This window comes from Microcaecilia unicolor, chromosome 13 (assembly GCF_901765095.1).
Source record: "Microcaecilia unicolor chromosome 13, aMicUni1.1, whole genome shotgun sequence".
In the NCBI taxonomy this organism is placed as follows: Eukaryota; Metazoa; Chordata; class Amphibia; order Gymnophiona; family Siphonopidae; genus Microcaecilia; species Microcaecilia unicolor.
Window position 1 is genome coordinate 22,594,451 of NC_044043.1, and position 22,910 is coordinate 22,617,360.

The 22,910-nt window shown below is 43.6% G+C and overlaps 1 protein-coding gene across 3 annotated transcripts; it reads right to left on the minus strand.

The window, feature by feature from the left end:
* Positions 1-531: 531 nt before the first annotated feature.
* On the minus strand, positions 532-19,620 carry LYRM9 (LYR motif containing 9). Of its 3 annotated transcripts, none has more exons than XM_030222618.1 (5): positions 19,463-19,620; positions 5,975-6,033; positions 4,734-4,866; positions 1,325-1,417; positions 532-696 (listed from the first exon to the last, which is right to left on the minus strand). In XM_030222618.1, the coding sequence occupies exons 1-5, from the start codon at positions 19,598-19,600 to the stop codon at positions 682-684; spliced, it is 438 nt and encodes a 145-aa protein (XP_030078478.1). In that variant the 5' UTR covers positions 19,601-19,620; the 3' UTR covers positions 532-681. The 3 variants fall into 3 exon arrangements, with proteins under 3 accessions (XP_030078478.1, XP_030078480.1, XP_030078479.1); XM_030222620.1 differs by lacking the exon at positions 19,463-19,620 and adding an exon at positions 15,840-15,857 and having other exon boundaries at positions 1,240-1,417; XM_030222619.1 differs by lacking the exons at positions 5,975-6,033; positions 19,463-19,620 and adding an exon at positions 15,840-15,948 and having other exon boundaries at positions 1,240-1,417.
* Between the last annotated feature and the right edge of the window lie 3,290 nt (positions 19,621-22,910).

Genomic DNA, 22,910 nt, shown 5'->3' on the forward strand with positions numbered 1-22,910 from the left:
TTGAAGACAGTTATTTTTACACTAAGACACAGCAACATTGTAAATGACAGCAGATCCACTCGGCCCAACACCCACCACTCTGTGCACATCACAGTCATTCATGCTTAAATAGCAGTTGAGAATTTACCATCCTGCCAAGCACATATGATGCAGTCTTGAGATAATGTCGGTTGTAACTGAAGTATGGTGAATAGTATTTAACTGGGTACTCTACGATGTCTTAAGGCACACCTTCACTGACAGCATATGATAATAAAGTGATATACAATATACAGACTTACTCTTCATTGGTCTTTTGTGAGACACTTTAAAACCCCCCCTTTTTTTTCTTTCAGAGTTCCTGGGATTTTATACTGAATCAAAATTCTGATTTATATAATTAATATGTACCGTATGTTCCACCTATATACAAACATTATTTATAAGCCTTACAGAAAACTAAAGCAAGTCAGAGATTTAAAATAATCTCCAACACAGGAGATAGGGAGCAGCTTTGGTAATGCTTAAAGGGAAAGTGCAGATCACTTATGCTACAGTGTTATAAGCGCCTTTATTTACAAGTCTAGGATCCTTGGTTCTCCTAACTGCTTTCCGCTCTTGTCTTTTGCTGTTCACAGAGTTCTGGGTAAAGTGCCACAGGTGGATTCAGTCTCGTATTGTCTCCTTTGTGTGTTCTATAGACTATTTGTTTTCATACTGAAACAGAAAAGTACAAAGAGGAAGAAGTTAACAAGCACTTTACAGATGTACTTTCTCTCAGCTAAAGTACCCACCCTCACCTCTCCCACTTCCCTCCTACAAGGAGTGCTGCTGGCATCTGCACAAATAGGAAGCACCAGCGGCACAGTCTCACCTGTTCTCCCTCTCACTTGTGGCATGTGCCACCACCACCCCAAAACTAAACATTCATGCATAGCGATGGACAGACAGATGCATCCTCTACCACTGAAGGGATGGTCCTGTGTAAACCCCCAGGCTGGTTTCATGCATACTATTTAGAAGTTCTAGAGCTCAACTAATGGACTCACAATCTAAGGTGGTTTTTGTACCTAGAGCAATGGAGGGTTAAGTGAACTACCCAGGATCACAAGGAGCTGCAGTGGAAACTGACCCCAGTTCCTCATGATCTCAGGCCACTGCACTAACCATTAGGCTCCTCCTCCACTCCAGGGGAACATTACAGGATTCAGGTCCAAAGATTTTCCTTCCAAATTTATGCGAGCAGAGAAACTTACTCACTCAAAGGTCAGAACTCTGGTTCAGCAGCAGTGCTGAAAATATAAAAGTTTACCCATGTGTACATAAGCTTCAGTGGGGAACGTACTTTGTTCAGGACCCAGTCGGCATCCTCAATGGCTCTTCTGATAATCTGCTGAATTCTCTCAGGATCATCTTCATCTGCATGGACTCGGAAATTCTACAAAACAAGTGCAGGCAGAAAAACAAGGGTAATTGCCATACAAAAGCATGTCAAACCTGTCCCTCCCCCACTCTCATACTGATATCCAGTATATGGAGGGCTTGGACACCGAGAGCCCCCTCACCACCATTATAAAACAACAAATCCCATCATGCAAAGCAGATGCTGGAACTGATAAGGAATCCATTGTGTGTGAAGTTCACTTAGTTGATTCAAAATGAAACTACAGGCAGAATTGTGTCTGACACTTGACAGAATATCATGCATTTCTCACCTCCAAATGTAGGAGTGCATGTAACTTACTACACCACTGTCAATATGAAAGCAGCTGATTCTCATGCTCCCTTACTGTGCGAGATTTTACAGGCCACAGTTTTGGGCCTTTCCCCTTTATTGCTACAATTTCTAGTGTTTCCTCTAAAATAAACACTGCAATATTTCCCCAGTCCCACTGTATCTTCATACATAGATCAAATAGGGGGATAGCTTTCAACAACTTTAGAATATTAATCAAGTCTGGGCAAACCCCCATATCATCCCCAGACCACATCTTTTGCGGTTTAAGATACATGTTTATACCCTCAAGTATTGCTCAACTGAAATATTGCAAAAGGTTTGTTTTTTTTTAAGGGAACCACTGAACATACCTGGTGAGCAAATCTTCCCTCTGAATTGGAGAGCTACTAGAGATTGCCAGAGCTGAGAGGTCCTTTTTGAAAATAATTCTCTCTGTGGTGAAAGATTTATTTTTTTTGTTTCTAATTTAACTTCATGAAATATTTGAAGAGTTTGCACTGGGATTTTTGAATAGTGATTCTGTAAATGTGTGTGTATCTTACACGTAGGTGTACATACAGAGTATGGGCAGAACTCACACTTGCACAAATGACTTACAGACTACTATAAACTTTATGGCCAACCCAAGGACTCATGCCTAACTACACAAGCACATACACCCATTCACACTAGCATTCTGTAAGGCAGGGGGTGCTCAGTGTCTGTCTGAGGGCCACAACCCAGTTGGGTTTTCAGGATTTCCCCAATGAATACGCATGAGATCTATTTGCACAAACATAGATTTCTTGCATATTCATTGAAGAAATCCTAGAAACCGGACTGGGTTGCGGCTCTTGCTGACTGAGGTTGTTCACCGCTGCTCTAATCCTGCAATCTGTTTCACAACCAGAAATATCTAACATGAAAATGTAAAAAAGGGAAACTGTTCCCTCTTCAACCCTTCTATTCCTTCCTGGTTTTTATTCCTCCTCCCCTGGTCCTACCTTGGTAGTGAGTAAATGCTGTTAAAGTGAAATTGTGTGGATTCTGAAATCCAGTGGACTACTGGATCCAACACAGCTTGGTTTGGTCAGAAATAGGTCTTGGTAAACAAATCTGATTGATTGATTTTTTGACTGGGCGATCAAATGGTTGAATTGGGGGAGGATGCTGTTCTGCATAGGCAAATTAACTGGGCACACTTGGTTTGGGCTCCAAATGACTGGATTACAAACTGTTTGACTGGAAGGCAAGAAAGGGTACTGGTAAATGGCACTCACTCTAAGGAAAGGAGCGTTACCAGAAGTGTGCGACCGGGATTGGTATGTACAGTGTTAAGATAATGTAACGAGAAGTTTGATTCATTTCTGCTGTTTAATTTGATGTACATTGTGTTTTAAATTATGTTATTATGATTTGTAAACTGCTTTGGTACCTTAGGGTGTAAAGTAGTATATTAAGTTAGTAAATCAAATCATATGTCCTGATGTAAGCGATACTGTGAAAGAGCTATCGGGAAAGTTTGCCATTTCTTCACACAATACCAAAATCTGCCACAGGGTAGACATCTTGGAAGCTGTGGAAAACCACATTAGGAATCTTGAAGCTTGAGAAATTGTTTAGTGTGTGATACGTTTAATGCTTAAAAATGCAGGGCCACACATTTGGCCTGCAAAAAGCCAGAGTGGTACAGAATAATGCGAAACTAATGTAGAATTCTGATTTTGAAAACCACTATAATGTTGATTTTTGAACAGCAATATATCAGGAAACTGATACTACTACTAGTTTAGGAGGTTAAGTAATTTTGTACATGAAAGGAGTGGAACTTTGGGGTGATTGTATGTAGAAGGTAGAAGAGGCGACAGTGAAAGCTAGAAGGATGCTCAGGAGCATACTACTACTACTAATCATTTCTATAGCGCTACTAGACGTCCCTGCTCGACAGAGCTTACAATCTAATTAGGAAAGACAAACAGGACAAATAAGAGATAAGGGAATTACTATGGTGGGAATGATCAAACAAGCGAGGAAGGGTTAAGAATTAAAAGCAGGAGCATAAGGAGAGGAATAGCCAGCAGGAAAAAGGAGGTAAGTCTCTGCCGACACCTCATTTAGAGTATCGTGTACAATGCTGGAGACCGCATCTTCAAAAATATATAAACAGGATAGAGTCGGTCCATAGGGCAGCTGCTAAAATGGTCAGTGGTCTTCGTCATAAAGCATATGGGGGACAGACTTAAGATCTAAATAAGTATACTTTGAAAAAAGGCAGCAGAGGAGAGACATTTAAATACATTTGTGGCATAAATGCACAGAAAGTGAGTCTCTTTCAACTGAAAGGAAGCTCTGGAGTGAAGGGAGAAAGGATGAAGGTGAAAGGGAGCATATTAAGGAAATATTTTGTCATGGAAAAGGTGGTGGGAGATTAAATGGACTATATCTGAATTCAAAAAAGCATGGGATAGGCACACACGAGGAGGCTGCAGATCTTAGTAGCTGGTATATATGGGCAGACTGGATAGGCTGTATGGTCTTTATCTGCTGTCATTTTCTCTATTTCTATATTGCCTTCATCTCCTGCCCACATTCTTGTGCCCTATTTCCCCCCCCCCCCCCCATATGCCCTGCTGCCCTTCCTCAGTGTTCCCTCATCCCTGCCTCTCCCAGTCCTTTCAAGTGCTCTCCTGCCTCTTTACATAAGAACAGCCATACTGGGTCAGACCAAGTACCTGGAAGAATCCCAAATAGTAGCAACATTCCATGCTACCAATCCCAGGGCAAGCAGTGGGACTATGGACTTTTCCTCCAGGAACTTGTCCAAACCTGTTTTAAGCCCAGATACGCTACCGCTGTTACTACATCCTTTGGGAATGAGTTCCAGAGCTTAATTATTCTTTGAGTGAAAAAATATTTTCTCCTATTTGTTTTAAAAGTGTTTCCATGTAACTTCATTGAGGGTCCCCTCCCCATTGTCCGTCTCTTCCTCCTCTCGTCCTCCACTCCATGCAGAGCCCATGGCTGTGCTGTACAGTACCTGGCGTATGGCGTGTTTGTAATGCTGCTGTATACTCTCCGTAGGTAGAAGGCGGCAACAGCGCAGAAGATAACGATACAGTTGCAAAGGGCTCTGCACCAGGGCAGCGTTAGGCAGCGGGGCCATCACAATCCTGTCAGACAGACACAAAATACCTTTAGAGTACAAAAGAATCCAGACTCCTTCAAACTAGTCCCAGTTTTAAGGCCTATCCTTTACCCTTCTGAGATCTGTTGGACTTATCAGTGCATTAGACAAGACTACATATCCCAGAATACTCACAGATGAGATTTACAAAACTAGATCGACAAACACAGAAGAAAACAAACCTTTGCACCAGTCTAACCAAAGAACAATGTCATAGCGAAGGAGACAAAACAGATGATATCAAGAAACCTCTACTGGACTCAAGAAAGTTCACAGCAAAAGTTTATTAATAAATCCTGGACTCGACACGAGTTGTGTTTCGGCCACTCTGGCCTGCCTCAGAAGTCCATAAAACAGTATATAACATATACATGGTAAAAGTAATTAAACAGTACATACCTAAAAAATGTGACTAAAACATATAACAAATATAAGACACAAACTTGTATGTATATAAAGTAAAAGTTTTATAAAAACGACTTTCATATATATTTACAAATATTTATATGTGCAAGGTTGTGAAATGACCAATTTACAGTCTAAATGGCATACAAATAATAGTGTACAAATAGACTTTTTTTTTTTTTTTAATTAAAATCATTAAATTGAAAATATCAAATTAAAAATATGTTAACAATGTATCTAGGAATGACTGTGTGTATCAAAAACAGTTTTGGTGCCATAGTTATTGGAAAGCAGGAGGAGTGGCCTAGTGGTTAGGGTGGTGGACTTTGGTCCTGGGGAACAGTTCGATTCCCGGCACAGGCAGCTCCTTGTGACTTTGGGCAAGTCACTTAGCCTTCCGTTACCTGCTGCATTGAGCCTCCATGAGTGGGAAAGCGTGGGGTACAAATGTAACAAAAATAAATCTGATAAAAAATAAATAGTTATTGTTTAGGAATGGCAAGAGTGCATACTCTATTTCTATATCACAGTACATTGAGCCTGAGATGTGATGTTAACACAAATAGGATATTTAGAAGGGTATTATATAAAAGATTTAACTATAAATGGCTTACTGTAAAATGTATTATAAAAAACTGTAAAGAACCAACTAAAAAATTCTATTAAAGAATCTAATGTAGAGAAGGTACCTGTATATTATTGCTGTAATGATTTCTTGCAGAAGAAACGGTCTTCTCAAAGTGTACAGCTGGCAAACCAAACAAGGAATATAAAGATGGTGTAAGGCTTGCAGACCAAACAAAAAAACAAATATAAAAATAATAATAATAAATAAATGTAAAAAATATATATCTGTCTATCTAGAACCTGTATTACAAAAAATATATAAAGCAAGTATAAGGAGTCACGTGATGCGTTGAGAGCGCCAGCAGCATAGCAGCTGAGCTCCGGGGACCCCGCTCCTTATAATACTTTAAAAATCAGCAAAACTAACGTCAAACAGTTCTAGTACCTACCCTTCATAGCGCGAAGGTATATGGAACAGTTGCTGGTCGCCATGCCTGCTGGAACAGCGAAATGCAGCGTCAAATCAGAAAAAGGATATCCTCTCACACCGAGGATGTGTCTCCAGCAGCTTCTGCCCAGGTGGGAAGGGTTAGGACGGATGTTGTAGTTGATGATTCAATTATTAGGCATGTAGATAGCTGGGTGGCTGGTGGACATGAGGATAGCCTGGTCACTTGCCTGCCTGGAGCGAAAGTGGCAGACCCCACACATCACCTAGATAGGATTTTAGATAGTGCTGGGGAGGAGCCGGCTGTCTTGGTACATATGGGTACCAATGACATAAGAAAATGTGGGCGAGAGGTTCTGGAAGCCAAATGTAGGCTCTCAGGTAGAAAGCTCAAATCCTGAACTTCTAGGGTAGCATTTTCTGAAGACCTACCCCTTCAACGCGCAGGGCCCAAGAGACAGGCAGAGTTCCAGAGTCTCAATGCGTGGATGAGACGATGGTGCAGGGAGGAGGGTTTTAGATTTGTTAGGAACTGGGCAACATTCTGGGGAAGGGGGAGCCTATTCCGAAAGGGTGGGACCAGTCTGCTGGCATAGGCATTTATAAAGGAGATCCAGCAACTTTTAAACTAGAACCTGGGGGAAGGCAGTCATTCAAAAATGCATGGTTTGGAACAAGGTATCTTTCAAAGAAATTACCAAAACAGGGAAGAAAGGGTAATCCGATAGCGAGGTTGCAAAAGAGACCGTAGTAAAAAAAAAAAAATCAGACAAAAGATTGCAAATTAATATTGTCAACTAATGTAAATAGGAACAACAAATACAGTTTGAAATGTCTATACGCAAATGCCAGAAGCCTAAGAAATAAGATGGGAGAGTTAGAATATATTGCAGTAAATTAAAAATTAGATATAACAGGCATCTCTGAGACCTGGTAGGTCACTGTCATACCACGGAACAAATTATATCGTTCTGATAAGGTGGTTCAAATTGGTGGAGGGGTAGCTTTGTATGTTAAAGAGGGCCTTGAATCAAATAGATTTAAAAATTCTGCAGGAAACAAAACACATCTTGGAATCCCTATGGATTGAAATTCCATGTGTAAAGGGGAAAAGGATGTAGAACTGTTATCAGAAATTAGGGAGGCTAACAAACTGGGCAACACAATAATGGGCGATTTCAATTAACTCGATATTGACTGGGTAAATGTAACATCAGGGTATGCTAGGGAGGAAAATTCCTTGACGAAATCAAGGACTGCTTTACAGGATCCAACAAGAGAAGGAAAAAAAAATAAGATGATACCTTTTTTATTGGACATAACTTAATACATTTCTTGATTAGCTTTCGAAGGTTGCCTTTCTTCTTCAGATCAGAAATAAGCAAATGTTGGTAGCTGACAGTATATATAAGTGAAATATCACTTGGACTTGGGGAAAATCCACTATTTCTGGGATAAGCAGTATAAAATGTTTTGTACATTTTTGGGATCTGGTTCAGGAGGTAATTATTATTGTTAGTAATATGTAATTTATCTTTAAAATCAAGCGTAGTTCTGGAAGATTGGAGGGTGGCCGATGTAACGCCGATTTTTTAAAAAGGTTCCACAGGTGATCCGGGGAATTATAGACCGGTGAGCCTGACATCAGTGCCGGGAAAAATGGGAGAGAATATTATAATGAACAAAATGACAGAACATATTCAAAAGCATGGATTAATGAGACAAAGCCAACATGGATTCAGTGAAGAGAAATCTTGCCTCACCAAGAAAGGGTGAACAAACGTGTGGATAAAAGTGAGCCGTTCGATATTGTGTATCTGGATTTTCAAAAGGCGTTTAACAAAGACTCCAGAGGAAATTGGAGAGTCATGGGATAGGAGGTAGTGTCCTATTGTGGATTAAAAACTGGTTAAAAGATAGAAACGAGAGTAGGGTTAAATGATCAGTATTCTCAATGAAGAAGGGTAGATAGTGGGGTTCCCCAGGGGTCTTTGCTGGGGCCGCTGCTTTTTAACAGAGATGGGAATAACTAGTGAGGTAATTAAATTTGCTGACAACACAAAGTTATTCAAAGTTGTTAAATCACAAGAGGATTGAGAAAAATTACAAGAGGACCTTACGAGACTGAGCATCTAAATGGCAGATGACGTTTAATGTGAGCAAGTGCAAAGTGATGCATGTGGGAAAGAGGAACCCGAATTATAGCTACGTCATGCAAGGTTCCACGTTAGGAGTCACAGACCAAGAAAGGGATCTAGGTGTCATCATTGATGATACGCTGAAACCCTCTGCTCAGTGTGCGGCGGCCGCTAAGAAAGCAAGTACAATGTTAGGTATTATTAGGAAAGTAAGTGGAGGAGTGGCCTAGTGGTTATGGTGGTGGACTTTGGTCCTGAGGAACTGAGTTCGATTCCCACTTCAGGCACAGGCAGCTCCTTGTGACTCTGGGCAAGTCACTTAACCCTCCATTGCCCCATGTAAGCTGCATTGAGCCTGCCATGAGTGGGAAAGCACAGGGTACAAAAGTAACAAAAATAAAATAGATACTATTGGAGATTCTACATGGAATGTTGCTATTCCACTAGCAACATTCCATGTAGAAGGCTGTGCAGGCTTCTGTTTCTGTGAGTCTGACGTCCTGCAGGATGTCAGACTCACAGAAGCCTGCGCAGCCACATTGGTGATCTGCAAGGGCCGACTTCTACATGGAATGTTGCTAGTGGAACAGCAACATTCCATGTAGAATCTCAAATAGTAGCAACAGTGGAGGAGTGGCCTAGTTGTTAGGGTGGTGGACTTTGGTCCTGGGGAACTGAGTTCGATTCCCACTGCAGGCACAGGCAGCTCCTTGTGACTCTGGGCAAGTCACTTAACCCTCCAATGCCCCATGTAAGCCACATTGAGCCTGCCATGAGTGGGAAAGTGTGAGGTACAAATGTAACAAAACAAAAATGAGGATGTTAGAATGCTTTAAAATGTCCATGGTGCAACCGTACCTCAAATATTGTGTTCAATTCTGGGCACAGCATCTCAAAAAAAGATATATTGGAATTAGAAAAAGTGCACCTGGTTATTTGCCTAGCTAATTCATATACAAAAAAAACCAAACAAGCATATATTAGGGTGTGGGGAAGAGTGCAAAGGAATTTTTTATAACAGAGAAGGAAAAAATGGAAAACCCAAATGGCCTATTGTTTGGGAAGTGTTGCTGAGTGGCCAGTAGGTGGTGCTACTAGACTGGAATCTTGCTTAATCTTTGAGACCTACAAACAAAAAAGGTCTTTAAAAAAAAAAGGATAATCTAACTACGAGAGCAGAAATTACTTCCATGCATGTTACTTTATAGGCAATCCCATTGCTTAAAAAAAGGTTCCTGCATGCAATGTACACCCTTGCACTCTAGAATATGGATCTTGGGAACCAAACGTCTAATGATGAATAACATAAGTTATCGCTTCTTACTCCCTTTTGTATCACAGTTTTTATTTTATGGTTAGTTTTTGGTTTTTTGACGTTGTTGTTGTCCTAGGCATCCCCTCCTTTTGTTGCACCATATGTAACTTTTTTTTGTTTGTTTTGTTATTGCTAATTACATAAACCACTCTGATATAAAGTGCATGGGCAGTATAACAAGTGTCTTAGCTGAGATTGGGTGGCAGAGCCGGTGGTGGGAGGCGGGGCTGGTGGTTGGGAGGCGGGGATAGTGCTGGGCAGACTTATACGGTCTATGCCCTGAAAATGACAGATACAAATCAAGGTAAGGTATACACAAAAAGTAGCACATATAAGTTTATCTTGTTGGGCAGACTGGATGGACAGTGCAGGTCTTTTTCTGCCGTCATCTACTATGTTTATGTCTTGAAAAATAAATAAGTGAAACAAACACGAGAAAGATGAATGACATGGGGGGAAAATGCATGATTTTTTTTGGCTGTGCACATCCCTAATTTCCCGTGCAACTTCTATTTGAACTATTAGTCCACTGATTATTGGTACTCATTACAGGAACCGGAACAGGCAGGGCTATTACTCCTCATCTGCTAAATTTTTCTAAGCTACAGGGCCACCAACTGAAGGAACATTTAGTGGCCATAACCAAAGTCTTCTTAGGCCTCATTTTGCTTTCTGAAGCACTGCGTACATCAGATCGTTCTCTGGGACACAATCCAGTAAAGTCGGAGCAAGAGCACACAGCCTGGATTTTTTCAGGTCATGGTTTAATACCTTCCTCAATTCATAGTCCCACAGGTGTAGTTTGGGGAGGTGGGGAAGAGGAGAGGCAGCGAAGTGGCTAAGGGCTCCCCACCACCACCATTTACATGCTGCATTGAAAAGGGGAAAGCCACACAGGATCTAGCCAGTCCAAATGTTAACCCCCTCCCCCCCCCAAAAAAAAAATCCACTGAGGGCACGGCTCTTGCCACTGCTTTCTGTTCCCTAGTCCCTCACTTGCTCTTCTCCTTGCCAGGGCAGCAATATGAACATTAAAAACAGCAATCACATTACAGAACCTTCATGCCCTATGATATTGTAAGCTCTACAAACCCAATCTACATTTCCTATTACTATGTTACAAGAAATTATTTATTTTGGGGAAAATAGCTCTAGAGAGCACTCGCTACTGTTTATAATTTAAGAGCAGATGCTGTATTTATAAGTTTTAGGATATTAATTTCTCCACCAATCACCAAAGGTGATAATTGCAATAAATTAAATAGATTAAGTATATATAAAAGATACCATATACTCAGAACACAAAGAGACCGTATTTTTAGCTTCAAAAAGGTTGATTTAATATACAATTGCACACGAGAGGTAGGTTTCAAGAGATCTTTACAGATAATCTGTGCTTAAGTAAGGCAAAGTAGCAGGTCTAGATCAAAAGTTATGTTACTTACAAGTCCTTGTTACAAGCATGCTGTGGTTCAGCTGATTGATGAGCACATGTTTCAGGAGCAAGGCATCAGCGGACCCCAAAGAGAGCAGCAGGTCCCAAGAGGAGGCAGGTCCCAAGAGAGCGAGCTGGGCTGTTTCCAGGCCTTTTATAATGTTAGCAGAGAAGCATGGTGTGTGCATGTCCTGGATATTTTGCAAGGCATTATGGTTAATGTAGTCTGTTCACATGACCACATTATAAGTCCTTCCTTTCTGCACATGTCTGAAAGCTGATGGGAGGGGCAGGTATACCTTTGACAAGCAAATGTCCTGTTTATGGTTTCCCCTCTGAAGTCTTTGTCTTCAATGGGCTCTCCAGACTTTCGGTCTCTTGGGTCTTTGGTTTTCAGAGATGTCCTGATGAGCGTCCAGGTACCCACCTTAGTCATGCTTTTGTTCAGTCCTTTTAGGTGGGAGGGCAGAGAGAGTTATATATCTCTCTTTTGTCTTTGTTAAGTGTTTGTAATTAACTATCCCTGCTATCAGAAGTTCCCAGAAAAAGGAATGGGGAGAGAGGGGCTTGAAATGAAACTATTTTCTCTGCTGCAGTGTCAAATATATAAAAGCTGCACAAATATATTGGTGTATATATAATCCAGCAAAATATAATAAACTGATACCATTACACCTATATAGAATTGTACACAGCACAGCCAACAGCATGAGAGTGTGAAGGCTCCACAATGCACATTATTAAAGTTTTTAGGTTTAACGGTTTTCATTCAGGATCAAACAACCAAACAAGTCTAGACAAAAAAAGCAAGCAATTACGGGACTGCAATCACGCATACGGTAACAGAATAAGCAAAAACATCATATAACAAAAAGCCACATGACCCCATTTTTGTTGTGTGAGAAGACCTCCACCCCCTCCCCTCTCATTACCCTAGTTTTTTTTTTTTTTTTTGTTACATTTGTACCCAGCGCTTTCCCACTCATGGCAGGCTCAATGCGGCTTACATGGGGCAGTGGAGGGTTAAATGACTTGCCCAGAGTCACAAGGAGCTGCCTGTGCCTCAGTTCCCCAGGACCAAAGTCCACCACCCTAACCACTAGGCCACTCCTCCACTGTTGCTACTATTCGAGATTCTACATGGAATGTTGCTATTCCACTAGCAACATTCCATGTAGAAGTCAGTCCTTGCAGATCACCAATGTGGCCGCGCAGGCTTCTGTTTCTGTGAGTCTGACGCAGGACGTCAGACTCACAGAAACAGAAGCCTGCGCAGCCTTCTACGTGGAATAGCAACATTCCATGTAGAACCTCCAATAGTATCTATTTTATTTTTGTTACATTTGTACCCTGCGCTTTCCCACTCATGGCAGGCTCAATGCGGCTTACATGGGGCAGTAGAGGGTTAAGTGACTTGCCCAGAGTCACAAGGAGCTGTCTGTGCCTGAAGTGGGAATCGAACTCAGTTCCTCAGTTCCCCAGGACCAAAGTCCACCACCCTAACCACTAGGCCACTTCCTCCACTCCCTAGTTTCCTTTCAAATTTAATGGTTGTGTACAAAATCACCCCTCTCCTCCTCCCTGCAATGACCTGGCATCTGGACTCTTGTAACCCCAGGCCATCTTTGAGAGAATAACATCTAATATTCCCAATCCACAGCACATTAATGTTTTTAATGTTGATATTGCTGCTCCTCTAAGGAAAGGAGATTTGAGAGTGGGAGATGGTGGGCCTAGTGAGGGGGGGGGAGAGAAGATGAAAGGAGAGAGATGCTGGACCAGCAAAGGGGAAGAAGAGGCAGGGGAGATATGCTAGACCTGGTTTGTGGGGGGGGGGGGGGGGGGGGGATTGAAATGTGCAAGTGCCAAGAGAGAAAGTTAAATGGAAAGTGTGTGTGCGCATGGGGAGGAGGGGAGAGTATTCCAAAGAGGGACAGAGTGTGAATGAGTGACTGCTAGGAATAAGGATGGAAGGAGAGATAGTGAGTATGTGTGAGACAGAAGAAGTTTAGGGGAGTGCGAAGTACCCAAACAAGTGATCTCTACATTTTATGAACCGATATACTCATATCACCCCTCTCCTCAGGGCACTTCACTGGCTTCCAATCAGATACCGCGTTCAGTTCAAGCTTCTCCTTCTTACCTACAAATGCACTCAGTCTGCTGCCCCTCACTACCTCTCTACCCTCATCTCCCCTTACGTTCCCACCCGAAACCTCCGTTCACAGGACAAATCCCTCCTCTCAGTACCCTTCTCCACCACCGCCAACTCCAGGCTCCGCTCATTCTGCCTCGCCTCACCCTATGCTTGGAACAACCTTCCTGAGCCCTTACGCCAAGCCCCCTCCCTGCCCATCTTCAAGTCTTGCTTAAAGCCCACCTCTTCAATGCTGCGTTCGGCACCTAACTCTTACCGTTCAGGAAATCCAGACTGCCCCAATTTGACTGCCCCTATCGGACTGACTGTTCACGTGTCCTTTAGATTGTAAGCTCTTTGAGCAGGGACTGTCCTTCTATGTTAAATTGTACAGCGCTGCGTAACCCTAGAAATGTTAAGTAGTAGTAGTAGATGTTCAGTATGGATTTTGATGATTTTGTTTGGGCACTTTATTGAACACTTATTTTGATCCACAGATCCTTAGGAGGTTTGGGCACTATATGATAAAAAATAAAAATGGCTATGTTTAGTTCACAGATAGGATCCCAAGGATGTGTGAACACTGCCACTCATTGTAGCAAATAGTAGCTTGTTAGCTCCATATTTGCTCTTTAGTGTGCGATTACAGTGCCACACTGAGTGATCCTATATTTACAAAAAGTTTTTAATCACCCGTGGAATATTTTCTGCCTACCCTCGAAGTCTCCGTTAGTGATCTGTAATTTTTTCAGGGAGGTTTTTGGATGAAACTGCTATATTCTCCCTGAACAGAATATTTGTTGTTTTCAAGATCAAATACTGGCTCACAAACAGAGCAGTTGGCAATTTGCCACAATGCCAAACACATATAGTAACATGATAGATGACGGCAGAAAAAAGACCTGCGCGGTCCATCCAGTCTGCCCAACAAGATAAACTCATATGTGCTACTTTTTGTGTATACCTTACCTTGATTTGTACCTGTCCTTTTCCGGGCACAGACCGTATAAGTCTGCCCAGCACTATCCCCGCCTACCAACCACCAGCCCCGCCTCCCACCACCGGTTCTGGCACAGACCGTATAAGTCTGCCCAGCACTATCCCCCGCCTACCAACCACCAGCCCCGCCTCCCACCACCGGTTCTGGCACAGACCGTATAAGTCTGCCCAGCACTATCCCCGCCTCCAAACCATCAGTCCCGCCTCCCACCATCGGCTCTGGCACAGACCGTAAAGTCTGCCCAGCACCATCTCTGTCTCCCGCCACCGGCTTTGCCACCCAATCTCGTCTAAGCTCCTTAGGATCCATTCCTTCTGAGCAGGATTCCTTTATGTTTATCCCACGCATGTTTGAATTCCGTTACCGTTTTCGTTTCCACCACCTCCCGCAGGAGGGCATTCCAAGCATCCACTACTCTCTCCGTGAAAAAATACTTCCTGACATTTTTCTTGAGTCTGCCCCCCTTCAATCTCATTTCATGTCCTCTCGTTCTACTGCCTTCGCATCTCCGGAAAAGGTTCGTTTGCAGATTAATACCTTTCAAATATTTGAACGTCTGTATCATATCACCCCTGTTTCTCCTTTCCTCCAGAGTGTACATGTTCAGGTCCGCAAGCTCTCTTCATACTTCTTGTAACGCAAATCCCATACCATTCTCATAGCTTTTCTTTGCACCGCTTCAATTCTTTTTACATCCTTAACAAGATACGGCCTCCAGAACTGAACACAATACTCCAGGTGGGGCCTCACCGACGACTTATACAGGGGCATCAACACCCCCTTTCTTCGGCTGGTCATACCTCTCTCTATACAGCCTAACAACCTTCTAGCTAGGGCCACCGCCTTGTCACACTGTTTCGTCGCCTTCAAATCCTCAGATACTATCACCCCAAGATCCCTCTCCCCCTCCGTACCTATCAGACTCTCCCCGCCTAACACATATGTCTCCCGTGGATTTCTACTCCCTAAGTGCATCACTTTGCATTTCTTCGCATTGAATTTTAATTACCAAACCTTAGACCATTCTTCTAGCTTCCGTAGGTCCTTTTTCATGTTTTCCACTCCCTCTGGGGTGTCCACTCTGTTACAGATCTTAGTATCATCCGCAAATAGGCAAACTTTACCTTCTAACTCTTCGGCAATGTCACTCACAAATATATTGAACACAATCGGCCCCAGCACCGATCCTTGAGGCACTCCACTACTCACCTTTCGCTCCTCCGAGCGAATTCCATTCACCACCACCCTCTGGCATCTGTCCGTCAACCAGTTCCTAATCCATATAAGCAGTTATATTTCATGCAGTCTTGAAGAGTGGTTTTATAATTCATTCATTGTCAATACTTGATTAAATCAATACCCAATAATGCTGTTGACTGACATTTTACTTGCTATCTTCGAGGTGTCCACCACCGAGATATTCATGCTGTAAGACTATATTTTCTACATGAATATGATCTGGGTTTTTTGGCCATTTTCAGGACACAAACTGTAGAAATCTGCCCAGCACTTGCTTTACTTCCCAACTGCTGGAATTGCTGTCTAAGCAACCGCTAAATGTTGTTTTGATTCCATCCTCTTTCCATATTCGATTCAATTCTTGTATACCGCCAATATCCCCTTTCCAGGGTTCAGCGTGGATTACAATCTAGGTGAGACAAAAGCAGATAGTGTGAGGTATGAGAAAATTAGATACCACTGATGTAATGTATGAGATCAAAAATATTATAAGAATAGATAGTGGGTGGTACTAGGAGATAGAAGTCATAATGGATTATTTATGAAGTAGGGAATTTCTCCTGAAGCTAAGGTAGCTGTTTTCCCTATCTCTCACCTATGGGGCAGGACCAGAGCTTGAGAGACAGAAGGGGAAGACCGAAGGCGCGCAGAGCGAAGAACACACACTTCGCTGCCGACACACGCTGCCTTAACCCCGAGTAGTAGTAGGGGTTAAGGCAACGTGTGTCGGCAGCGAAGCGTGTGTTCTTCGCTCCTTTTTACATTTCAAAGGAGGAGGGGGGTTCCTGGTGCTGGGAGGGAGGACAGGCGGGCGGCCTGATGCTTCTTTGGTTGGTTGGAAGGAGGGCGGGAGGGAGGCCTGGTGCTGGGAGGGAGGGAGGCAGGCAGGCCTGGTGCTGTGTAGTGCTGGGTGGGAGAGAGGCCTGCTACTGCTGGGTGCTGGGTTGGAGCCCTGATGTTGGGTGCTGGGAAGGCCTGATGCTGGGTGCTGGGAGGGAGGGAGCCCTGATGTTGGGTGCTGGGTGGGAGGGAGGGAGGCCTGATGGGTGCTGGGTGGGAGCCCTGATGTTGGGTGCTGGGAAGGCCTGATGCTGGGTGCTGGGAGGGAAGGCTGCCTGGTGCTGGGAGGGTGGCTGGACATGGGTGGCTGGACATGGGTGGCTGGACATTTGTGGCTGGAGGGGAGCGGAGGGTTGCTGGACATGGATGGAGGGCAAGAAATGAAGAAGAAAGGAGGAAAGTAAAGAAATAAATGGAAAGAAAGCCCTGGAAACGGAGTTAAGAGGACAGATAGCAGCAGAATCGGATACTGGGCCAGCATGATCAGAAAACAAAGTCACCAGACAACAAAGGTAGAAAAAATCATTTTATTTTCATTTTAGTGTTTGGAATATGTCCAATTTGAGAATTTACATCTGCTGTCTTATTTTGCACTGGGTATACTGGAGCTGTAACAGCTTACAGAAATGATTTATAATGAAAGAAAATCATGTTATTTTTTTTCTCCTATACTAGTATAATATTTTCAATGATGTCTGTTTATATGCGCCATGGCTGGTGTAGGGTGTGTGGCTATCATAGGGGTGGAGTCATGTGGTGACCCCGCCCATAATGAGTACCAGCACTTTGCGATAAATAATTCGATTTTGGGTTGCTGTTTGGGCACTCGGTCTCTGAAAGGTTCGCCATCACTGTCCTAAGGTATACATATTCAGGTCCTCAAGTCTTTTTTTTTTTTACATTTGTACCCCGTGCTTTCCCACTGATAGCAGGCTCAATGCGGCTTACATATTATATACAGGTACTTATTTGTACCTGGGGCAATGGAGGGTTAAGTGACTTGCCCAGAGTCACAAGGAGCTGCCTGTGCCTGCAGTGGGAATCGAACCCAGTTCCCCAGGACCAAAGTCCACCACTCTAACCACTAGGCCACTCCTCCACTTTTCTCATGTCTTTTGGTGCAAACCCCATACCATTTTTGTTGCTTTTCTCTGAATTGCTTCAAACCTTCTTAGCTAGATACGACCTCCAAAACTATACATAGTACTCCAAGTGAGCCTCACTAACTACCCATATAGAGACATTAACACCTTATTTCTTCTGACGGTTATGTGTGTGTGTCTCTCTCTCTCTAGCCTAGCATCCTTCTTCAACATCAGCAAAATTCGCCCTTTCCTCTCTGAGCACACCACCAGAAATCTCGTCCACGCTCTCATTACCTCTCGCCTCAATTACTGCAACTTACTCCTCACCGGCCTCCCACTCAGCCATCTATCCCCCCTTCAATCAGTTCAGAATGCTGCCGCACGTCTTATATTCCGCCAGAACCGATATACTCATATCACCCCTCTCCTCAAATCACTTCATTGGCTTCCGATCAGATATCGCATACAATTCAAGCTCCTCCTCCTTACCTACAAATGCACTCAGTCTGCGGCTCCTCACTACCTCTCCACCCTCATCTCCCCCTATGTTCCCGCCCGTAACCACCGCTCACAGGACAAAGCCCTTCTCTCTGTACCCTTCTCCACCACTGCCAACTCCAGGCTCCGCTCATTCTGCCTTGCCTCACCCTATGCCTGGAACAATCTTCCTTTACCCATACGCCATGCCCCTACCCATCTTCAAATCTCTGCTTAAAACTCACCTCTTCAATGCTGCCTTCGGCGCCTAACCGCTTGAGAAACATAGAATGCCCCAATCTATCCACCCTTGTCCTCTAGATTGTACACTTGTCTTTAGATTGTTCTCTTGTCATTTAGATTGTAAGCTCTTTGAGCAGGGACTGTCCTTCTATGTTTAAATTGTACAGCGCTGCGTAACCCTAGTAGCGCTTTAGAAATGTTAGTAGTAGTTAGTAGTAGTACAGCCACTGCCATGAGATCCTCAAACACTATCACCTGAAGGTCTCGCACCTATGATCATCAGTTTCTTGCCTCCTATCTTGTACATCTTCTTTGGATTTCTATACCCCATGTGATTCACTCTGCAGTTTTTAACATTAAACTTGAACTGCCAGACCTTACGCTACTCTAATTTTTGTAGATCTCTTTCATATTTTCAACTCCCTCCAGGATGTCCACTCTGTTAGAAATCTTTGTGACACCCACAAGAGGGCAAGCTTCTTCTACCTCTTACAAAGTCGCTCACAAACCTATGACAAGAAAGAAAACAGGATGAAAAAAATCTAGAGGAAATGCCAAGAGAATAAAATGAGTTATAGAAGACCGGAGAGAAGAATGATGGGAAAGGATAAAGTGAATAAGTAAGGAATAGCTAGTAAATAAGAAGAAATCTAAAGAAATAATAATATAAAACATAAAAGGAAGACAATTTAATTATTTATTTATTGCATTTGTATCCCACATTTTCCCACCTATTTGCAGGCTCAATGTGGATTACAATGTTCCGACATGGCATTCGCCATTCCAGAGTAAAGATACAATTGGTATTACATAATAAAGAACATGTATGGATTAAGCAATTTGGTATAGAAAGAAAACATTCAGAATATCAGGTAAGTGGTGATGCGTTACAATTATTATTATTATTGATGATCATTGTGGAATAAGAATTAATCAAGATACCCAAAGGTTTTGAAAATACTGTCACCCTGCCGTACTTATAGCTGAACAGATAGGTAGGCTGGGGGGGGGGGGGGGGGTAGGTAGAAACCTCAAAGATGCCAATCTGAGTGGGGAAGGGGGTTGAGTCTCCAGACCCTTACCAAAGCTGTCAAATTACCCAGCTAATAATAAACAATCTTATTAACTTCTGCTAATTCCACCAATACAGGCCATGTCTTTACAGCCAATCAGGTGCGTCCCCTGCGCCCTGGACATGCGTACTAAAAAGCACAGTGCATCCCGGGACTCGTAGTTTAACAAGCTTATATTACCTCTGCTAGGGCTACGTGCACGTGTTGCACAGCGCTGTCAGAGCCTGGTTCTTCTACCCACGCTGAGCCGCAGTATCGGCTGTAGCTAACGAGTAAAGCCCCCACAAATACGTAGCGAAACACGAGAGAGACAAACATGCCCCCATCGATAGGGAGACACCCACCTCCAACTTCAAGCGTTATGATGACCTAATGACGGCGCTCATCCCATTCGTCAGCGTCATTGACCAATCAAGGCCCCTCTAAAGTAACCAATCAGAAGCTGACGTGGATCACCAGTTAAGAATTGACAGAAGGGCGGGGATTACAGTGTGTAACCAATGAAAGAATAGAGCTGGAGCTGTAGAAAAATAACTAGTTGAACAAATCATCATCTCGCTCAGTGTACGGGAGAATCATGTGACCTGACCTATAGTTGGTGTGGGTGTGCTCAGTGATGCTGATTTTATTCTGAGCAGCAGAATCACTGAAACCTGGCCGATTCCAAGGAATACATCTGCACTGCCAGAACCTCCCAGACCCAGTGCATCTGCAAAAACTGATCTGACTTGGGAGTAACATAGTAGATGACGGCAGAAAAAGACCTGCACAGTCCACCCAGTCTGCCCAACAAGATAAACTCACATTTGCCATTTTTTTGTGTATACTTTACCTTGATTTGTACCTGTCTTTATCAGGGCACAGACCGTATAAGTCTGCCCAGCACTATCCCCACCTCCCAACCACTAGCCCTGCCTCCCACCACCAGCTAAGCTTCTAGGGATCCCTTCCTTCTGAGGAGGATTCCTTTATGTTTATCCCACGCATGTTTGAATTCCATTACCGTTTTCCTCTCCACCACCTCCTGCGGGAGGGCATTCCAAGCATCCACCACTCTCTCCGTTTTATTGAGGGTTTGGTCTTGAGCGTTTACCAGAGCCTCCATGACCTGTGCACTGCCAGAAACTCTCTGACCCAGTGCATGTGAAGATCCTCTGTACTAATAAAACCTCCCAGTCGCAGTGCTTCTACAGAACCTCTGCGGTACCATTATCTCCCAGGCCATTGCATCAACAGAACCTGTACACACCCACAACTTCCCTGAACCAGTGCTTCTACAGAACCTGTGCACTGTCAGAACCTCCCAGACCCAGTGCATCTACAAAACCTGTGCACTGCCAAAACCTCCCTGACCCAGTGCATCTGCAGACCCTGTGTACTGCCAGAACACCCCTTCCCCCAGAGCAAGTGTGCATATGCAGAACCTGTGCACTGCCATTACCTCCCAGGCCAGTGCATCAACAGAACCTGTATACTCCCACAACCTCCCTGAACCAGTGCTTCTACAGAACCTGTGCACTGCCAGAACTTTCGTGACCCAGTGCATCTACAGAACCTGTGCACTGCCAAAGCCTCCCTGACCCAGTGCATCTATATAGAACATGTGCAGTGCTAGAACCTCCCATCCCAGTGCATCTGCAGAACCTATGTCTCCCTGACCCAGTTCATCTACAAAACCTGTGCACTGCCAAAACCTCCCTGACCCAGTGCATCTGCAGAACTTCCCTGACCTAATGCATCTGCAGAATTTCCCATTGCTGTTTTGATGTTCACCTGTGACTTGAATCTTAACATTGCCAAAAACATAAAGACCTACCCAACCCCATCCATCCCAGCAGCCCGGCATCAGCTTTTCCCTCCAATACTCTCTATCCATCCCTGTAGCTCAGCATCAACCCTTCCCTTCTCTACCTCACCCCCCCCCCCCCCCCCCATCCATCCCTGTATCCCAGTATCAATCCTTCTTCCCTTCCCCACCATCCATCCCATAGCTAAGCATCAGCTTAAAACCCATCTCTTCAGCACTGCTTTTGACTCCTAACCACTGCTCACCTGTCCTGTCCTTTTTCCTCACCTTTATTCCCATATCCTTAATTGTTCTGTCTGTCTGCCTGTCTTATCTAGATTGTAAGCTCTTTGAGCAGGGACTGTCTTTTGTGTATGGTGTACAGCGCTGTGTATGCCTTGTAGCGCTATAGAAATGATAAGTAGTAGTAGTAGTAACATGGCCAAGACAGAACTTTTCATATTCCCCTAAAACTCCCTCCCTTCCCCTTTTTGCATCTGTGGCTAACACATAACTCAGCACATAACTTTAAGAGTTGTCTTCAAAACCTCTTTGTACATATCTAAAGCAGAGCAAAATTATGTCCCCTTCTCACTTTCATTTCCAAAAATTTCCCCTTCCTCTCTGAGCACACCATAAACTCTCTCATCCTCGCCCTTGTGGTTGCCTAATGTGTACCTGGTAGCAGAGTAACCCCTGTACATACACAAGATTCATAGTTTGGAACCAAGCCTGGGACTGGCATGTACCAAGAGACTGATACTTCATTTATTTTTATTTATTTAAGTATTTATTACCTGCACTATCCAACCATTCTAAGCAGGATACAAAATGAAACCATACACAATAAACAACTTTCTTCATGCTTTTCCAATCCATTCAATCAGAAAGGGAAATGGGACTTGATACACTGCCTTTCTGAAGCTTTTGCAACTACATTCAAAGTGGTTTACATATATTCAGGTGCTTATTTTGTAATAGGGGCAATGGAGGGTTAAGTGACTTACCCAGAGTCACAAGGAGCTGCAGTGGGAATTGAACCCACTTCCCCAGCAGCAAAGTCTGCTGCACTAACCACTAGGCTACTCCTCCACTCCAAAGCTGTTGTTACATAGTAACACAGACACAGAAAAAATAAGGCAGATGACTCCCATATGGCCTATCCAGTCTTCCATCCATGTCATCTGCTCTCCCTTTCACTCCCTTAGAAATCCTATGTACTTGTCCCAAGCTTTCTTATCAGACACAGTCTTCATTTCCACCATGTGAGAAATATGTAAAATATATTGCTTTTTCATTTAACATAATTGCAAAAGTAAATTATGCCCTGGTAGAAAGGAACGTTTTAGGGATGGACTATACTTTTGCCGGCCCTTTCTAACAGAAATCACCATATTATAGCTTTCTAAAATCATTAACAAAAGGAATTCTGTTAGTTTAAAGTAATGTGTGCAAAGTGATAAAAGTGCTGAGACAGAGAGAAGAAAGGAGGGGTAAGAAGCCCAAAGAGCCGAAACTACAATGTATCTAAGCAAGAGACCATGAAGCTGTAAGACTATGGAAGGTGGAACATGCCATGTGCTGCACTATGCAAAGCTCTCACATAAAGGTTTAAAGATACAAAAATGCAGACCAAGCAGAACTAACAATGGATAGAGGTTCAGCTGCTAGGGTGATGGAAAATTTTTAGAGGACTGCAGTGGCGTTCCTAGGGGGGCTGACACCCGGGGCGGATCGCCGATGCGTCCTGCCCCCCCGGATGAAGCGCGACCCCCCCCCGGCGAAAGGGCACTCCCCCGCGAAAGAACCCCCCCGGGTGCACGCCTGTCCTCCGTTCGTTCC

Bases quoted from the DNA above. Each gene is read 5' to 3' on its own strand.
- LYRM9 (XM_030222618.1), bottom strand. From the start codon at position 19,600: ATGTTTGTCTCTCTCGTGTTTCGCTACGTATTTGTGGGGGCTTTACTC. The intron at 6,034-19,462 runs GTAATATAAGCT...TTGGTTTGCCAG, and splicing joins TGCACGTAGCCCTAGCAGAG to CTGTACACTTTGAGAAGACC. The intron at 4,867-5,974 runs GTACCTTCTCTA...TCTGTCTGACAG, and splicing joins ATTACAGCAATAATATACAG to GATTGTGATGGCCCCGCTGC.